Below are 5,870 nucleotides of genomic sequence, written 5' to 3'. Positions count from 1 at the left end.
ATTTCCCAGCCTCCTTTGCAGCCAGGTATGGCCACATGACGTTCTGGCCAATGGGATGTGAATGTGAGCTATGTATGAGCCTTCCAATGCCCACGAGCTGCAACACGGACATGGTCAAGGCCGGTCAGCCTCCTCCAGGAACACGAAGACAACGTCCCAGAGGTATGGTGGAGCTACAAGACAAAAGGAACCTGCGTTCCTGGGTGACATGCTAAAGCAGAGCTACCCTACCTCTACCTTCTGGCCTTGTATTTTTAGTAAGAGGAAAACAAACCTATTTTATTTAGGCCAACACCCGATATCCTACTAATACAAGTGCCTTTCTAGATGTTTTCTGTGGCTTTGTTTTTTTATTTTGTCCAACCAAACTCTATCGGTTCCATTTATTATGAAAAGCCTTGATATTTTGTTTATAACTACCCATAAAGTTGAAAGCACAAAGTCACGAAATAAAGATTCTAAAATTCAGAGGAAAAAAATACATAATTCATCTTGTTAAGCTCTAAAACAATTTTCTCGATGCTTGTAACATTTTCCAGTGAATCAAGCGGCTGTATTTAAAAATTCTTTGGGGACTAGAATTTCAGCCACAAATAAGAATGGCTTAAGCATGGTCACATGGAAACATGTGGCGGGAAAAAGGGCTAGGAAGCAAAGGAATGATCATTTGGCCTTTGACGCAAAGGTAAGGCCAGTGGATAGGTCTGAACCTCATTGCATGCCGAACAAATACAGTCCTTCGTGTAAGGAGTATGCCCAGTTGCATTTGAATTTCAAATAACTGGCTAATAAGAAAAAATTTAAAGGCTATGTTACTGGATGAGTGAACTCATTATACTATCTGCTGCTCTCAGAAATGTCTCAGAGACAAGGAGTATGAATTCACTTGGATGAAACCAAGCTTTTTCTCCCAGCAGAAATCTCTCTGTAAAAACATCTGCCAACTCATTTTCTCACGAAGGTTACCCGTCGGCCTCCCTCCTCCCCTGCACTGGAATGGCCTTGTTAGCAAGAATGTTAACAGTCCTCGTAAAATAACATCATTCGCAGTGGTAGCTTAAAGCCGTCGTTCCCTCATGTCCTATTACGTGGTATGAAGACCCAATCCAGGTTACGTTTCAGCCTTAAGTGGGGCTTACTTAACAGAGTCGTGCATGGTCTTGCAAACGTGCAAAAGGGCGTTCAGAATGACGGGGTCCTTGGTGGGCTCTTGCTGATGCCTAGGAGACATTTAAAGATCAAAGGAGAAGCGACATCCACTGAGAACAGTGAAAGCACTTCGTTCTTATCTACTGTACAACTTTAGCAGCAACAAATGATCCGTCTGCAGTGAACACAGCTCGGCTAATGGACAACATTCCCACTCTCAATTCTTTCAATAACGGGTTCTCTCTTCTACACATAACTTTCCGTAACTGCGAGATCCTGGTAGAACTGCTATGTTTCCCTAAGCCAGGCAAAGGGCAAACCTGGTTCCTTATCACGTTTCTGGAACCCTCTGAAGTTGTCCACAACCTGTCTACAACTGTGTTAAGTGCCAGGCACAATCATTAATTGGGTTTTTCAAATAACACAAAGGACAAGCTCTTAAAATAAACGTTTATGTAAGTAAAGTAGGGATATTTGTTCCAAGCATATGGAATTAATCTTTTAGGAAGACAACACAAAGAAAGCTTCAAACATACATTCGAGCGAATTCCAACTCAACTCTCCAAACTGTGGTTAAGTTCTGTCCTATATTTTTAAGCATATCTACATACTTAATATTTAAAGAGACTTTTATACTTGTCCTGAAAAATAATATACATGAATCAGACTAAACTAGTTATATATTATCTTACATAACTTTAAAATAAATATAAACCTGTGACCCTTTAAAATAAAAATCTCTCCTTCATGGGCCACACCTACACTTATTTCATGTACCAGCAGTAACGAGTATTGGGAAAAATACATTTAATAACATGAAAAGAACTAAATTTGAAAACTGATCACGAACCTATACACTGAAGATAGAACCTTGATAAGTATGACTTTATCTTATAAAACATTACTAAGTAGCTCATCGATACATCACGTCTTCCAAAAACACACAGGAGTCACATGTAGTGATGGCCAGGCTCTTGCTGACACTTATGACTTTGTCTTCTTAAGCCCTAATTATAAACTTTGATCATGACTGCTCCTTTGATGTAATTTTCCTCTCAACGCTATATTAGGTACGAAACATGTACACATGACTGGACCTCGGAGGGCATAAACTGGTTTCTTATCAACAGGCATCGGGAACTGGACCTTCCGATCACGATGTGTTACACTTACTTGATAAAAACGTCCATGATGCATTTGCAAACCTCCACCCGCACACTCTCTTTTTGGAACATGTCCAGAAACGGTAGAAATTTTTCCTAAAAATTAAAAAAAAAAAAAAAAAAAAAAAAAAAAAGCACTTTACATGCAATTTCCACCAGTTATTGGAAAGAATTTATGGGTCACTTTTTCTTTGAAAGTCAGAATAGAGGCAGGGTTCCCCCCGTCTGAAGCAGGTGGGAGGAGGACCCCCCTGAAAGCAGGGAGAACCCGAGGTTTGTGAAACAGGATCAGGGCCAGTTCCAGCACGTCACCTGGGCGACGTGTAGGTGACCCTAAGCTTTTCTGGGTAACACAATGAAAAGCGGGTTTGCGTCTTTCTATGATGGTGCTGACGCACACAGAAAGAAGAGTCAGTCGTTCAGAGTGGGCTCTGCGTCCTGCCTCCACAGAAGAGACGCTGCGACAAGCAAATTACACCATCTCTTCCAGCACCCGTTCCCTCAGTTGTAAAGTGGGAATAACAGCTCCTCCCACTTCTCAGTAGTGCTGTGACAATGACGAAGCGATGTGTGGAAAGTTCTACCACAGCGCTCGTGGAGTGTGGCAGATGTCCGATAAACAACAGCTTCGATTTTTAAACAGGCAAGAAACCAAAAACGTACAGTCCTGTAAATACACATCAACGGAAACCAGAAGAGGGAAGGGTGCCAGGGGAGAGGGCAGCGAGGGGCAGCGAGATGTCAGCGCACACACAGTCGCCTGGGTCTGTACTTGGCCAGGGCGCTGCTGCAAACTCGCGAGTGTGTCGCAGGATTTTTTAAGTTTTTGAGGGGAACATAATACATCTGAACTGTCAGACACTGAGACAAGCCTTAGCTTGACGTGTTTCACAGCTTCGACATTAGAATGCACGGTAAAAAAGCAAGCTAGCACGTGACAATCAAGGCAGAAGGGGCAATGTGGAAGGAGGCGTCCAGTTTGACTCCCAGAGCTGAGGAGCTGCGTGGTGCCCAGCTGGTGGCCACATCTTATTTCTCTTTCGGTCTCTGCACAAGTTTTTCAAACGCTGATTAAGTTGTTATGACATAAATACTTAAGTTGTTTAGACCCAACTACTTTATAAAAGGAACTTTATAAAAGTATTTCTTTTGGCCTAGGGCATCATGACTTAAAAAAAAAAAAACAAACGGCTGAGCCGCTCAGGGAACCTCTGACTCAGATACAAATTTCCAAAGATAATTGTGGAAAGTCACTTACCACCGAGAAAAGAACTGAGAAATCATGGAAGTGGGCAATCACTTTCTTAATTATTGACTGAAGCTGTAAAACAAAATGAAAACCACATCCTATTTACTAAAACTCAGATTTTTTTTTTAAAAGGCAGCCCTTTCATAATCTGCGATCAAAATTACAATGAGAAACCTGGATTGCTCGAGAAACAGGGAATTCCTGTCAGTCCCTGTCTCGGTCTGCGTTTGCCCACCCTATTCTGTAGCCTCGACTTCCCCCTCTGTAAAATGGAGAGCAGAGCAGCATCATGCTCGTTGTGAGGATTAAATGAGATGCTTCGGGTATGCAGTGCCTGCCCTTCAAAGCCCTCCATGAAAGTCAGCTGTGACTATACCTGGAGTGGCTGAACATAACAAATGGGCATGGCTGGGTGCCAATAAAACTTTATGCCCACGAACAGGTGGTGGGTCCTGGTTTGCAGCCCTCTAGTCGAGCCCATCGTGGCTGCGGACAGGCACTGGACCGCGTTTGCCAGTCGAGTCAAAGGCCACATCGTTACCCGAGGATGGTGGCACGGTCTGTGAGGCCGGCTCCAGTGCCTAGTGCTGACGTCACCCTAGGGGCACACAGTCCTGTTGACAGGGCGTTGGCACAAGAGGACCAACACCTGCTTTTTCTAAATCAAATGTAAACCTTTGACATGTTACGGTCAAGAAGAGAAAACGTACTGACAAATACGTTTGTTTATACTAAAAATACTGCTGCTTAATGTCTTTGCAAAAGAAATCACTCACGTTCCAAAAACACGATATGAAGAGGTATAAGCCCATTTCATAATTAAGTAGCTGACTAGGTTAGTCAAGCAAGAGATTAATAAAGGACTTTAAAACTTCCTGACAAGCAATACTCCAACACAGAGCATTGTAAGACATTGCAACAGTTCCTGAAACCTTATCCATAGCCACTTATCCCTTAAGAACAGGAAAAGAGTTTTAATACTTAAGTATAGTTACATATCATATCATGCATTTCCTGATTTTAAAATATAGGTGTTTTTCCATCAACATTTTATTATGAAAATGCTGAAACAAAAACAATTTAAAGGATATATAACAAACGCCCATTTACTTATCACTTAAATTCTACAATCACCAACATTTTGCTGTCTTCGCTAATTTATCTCACCTATCTGTCCGATGGCAGAATTTGTAAACACACCACCACCAAATACATTTCTTAACTTTTTATTTTGAAATAATTCCAAACCTGCAGAAAAACTGAAAGAATAGGCACAAAGAACTCCCATATTATCTTTACTCAAAGTCACCGTCACCCGTTTTTAATATTTTGCCATATTTGTTTTATCGCTCTTTCTACGTAAGACACGTATTTTTCTCAGAACCATCTGAGGGTAAACCGCATAGATATCGTGCCCTTTAGCACTTAATATTTCATTTGTATTTCTTAAGAATAATATATTCTCTGACATTTCCATTTTGCTGTTATCAAAGTCAGGAAAGTTTGCATTGATATGATTGTAACGCTTTAATCTACCATCCATATTCCGACCTTGTCAACTGTCTCAATGCGTTCTCTGTGGCATTATTTCTTCCTCTGTTCAGTAGAGGATCATGCCTGCATTTCGTTGTCACGTTTCCTTGGTCTGTGTTAATTTGGAGCAGTTCCTTAGCCTTTCTTTGTTATTAATTAATGACAATATTTTTGACGAGCACAGGCCAATGACTTTATAGAATGCTCCTCAATTCTGGCATGACCGATGTTGTCTCGTGGTTAGATTCAGGGTGCGTGTATCTACTGGAATGCAACAAAGATGATGCTGTGCCCTTCTCAGGGCACCGGATCTGCAGGCACAAGATGTCTACCTGTTCCTCTCAGGTGACATGAATTTTGATTAGCAGGTCAACGGCTGTCCGATTTCTCCACTGCATAGTTACTATTTTCCCTCCTGCAATTAATACTCATTCTATGGCAAGACACCATGAGATATGAAAATATCCTGCTCATCAGACCACCTCCTTAGATGTAGCCTCTGTTGATGATTCTTGCATTAAGATTACTGATTGTCTTTATTGAGATAGCTGCGAATGGCGATTTTTTTTAACTCTACCATTTCTTCCACATTTCTCAATTGGCACCCCACCCACCTTTCCCCGCATCGATTTATTTATCTATTTCTCATAGGAATAATCTGGACCCTACTGTATTCACTGTGTTATAATCATTACCGTCCAATCAGTTTTTTGAGTACTTCCTTACTTTCTGGCACAAGACAATGTTTTAGGCTCACTTTGTACCTTCCCTATCCC

The 5,870-nt window shown here is 41.5% G+C and overlaps 1 protein-coding gene and 1 long non-coding RNA gene across 2 annotated transcripts in view; one reads left to right on the top strand and one right to left on the bottom strand.

Moving 5' to 3' along the window:
• LOC111730446 overlaps nucleotides 1-325 on the top strand; it is a 1,173-nt gene extending 848 nt beyond the window's left edge. Inside the window, exon 2 of the long non-coding RNA XR_002776698.1 lies at nucleotides 26-325. This is a non-coding gene — a long non-coding RNA (uncharacterized LOC111730446). The remainder of the gene's footprint in view (nucleotides 1-25) is intronic.
• The window catches only part of CUNH16orf62 (chromosome unknown C16orf62 homolog), a 102,614-nt gene that overhangs the window by 39,156 nt on the left and 57,588 nt on the right, over nucleotides 1-5,870 (bottom strand). Inside the window, exons 22-24 of the mRNA XM_023521746.1 lie at nucleotides 3,571-3,633; nucleotides 2,323-2,408; nucleotides 1,140-1,220 (exon numbers count right to left, since the gene is read on the bottom strand). Of these exons, the coding sequence (XP_023377514.1) occupies nucleotides 1,140-1,220; nucleotides 2,323-2,408; nucleotides 3,571-3,633 (230 nt within the window). The remainder of the gene's footprint in view (nucleotides 1-1,139; nucleotides 1,221-2,322; nucleotides 2,409-3,570; nucleotides 3,634-5,870) is intronic.

This window comes from Pteropus vampyrus, unplaced genomic scaffold (genome assembly GCF_000151845.1).
Source record: "Pteropus vampyrus isolate Shadow unplaced genomic scaffold, Pvam_2.0 Scaffold314, whole genome shotgun sequence".
Lineage (NCBI taxonomy): Eukaryota > Metazoa > Chordata > Mammalia > Chiroptera > Pteropodidae > Pteropus > Pteropus vampyrus.
This window is presented reverse-complemented; position numbering and strand designations above follow the sequence as displayed.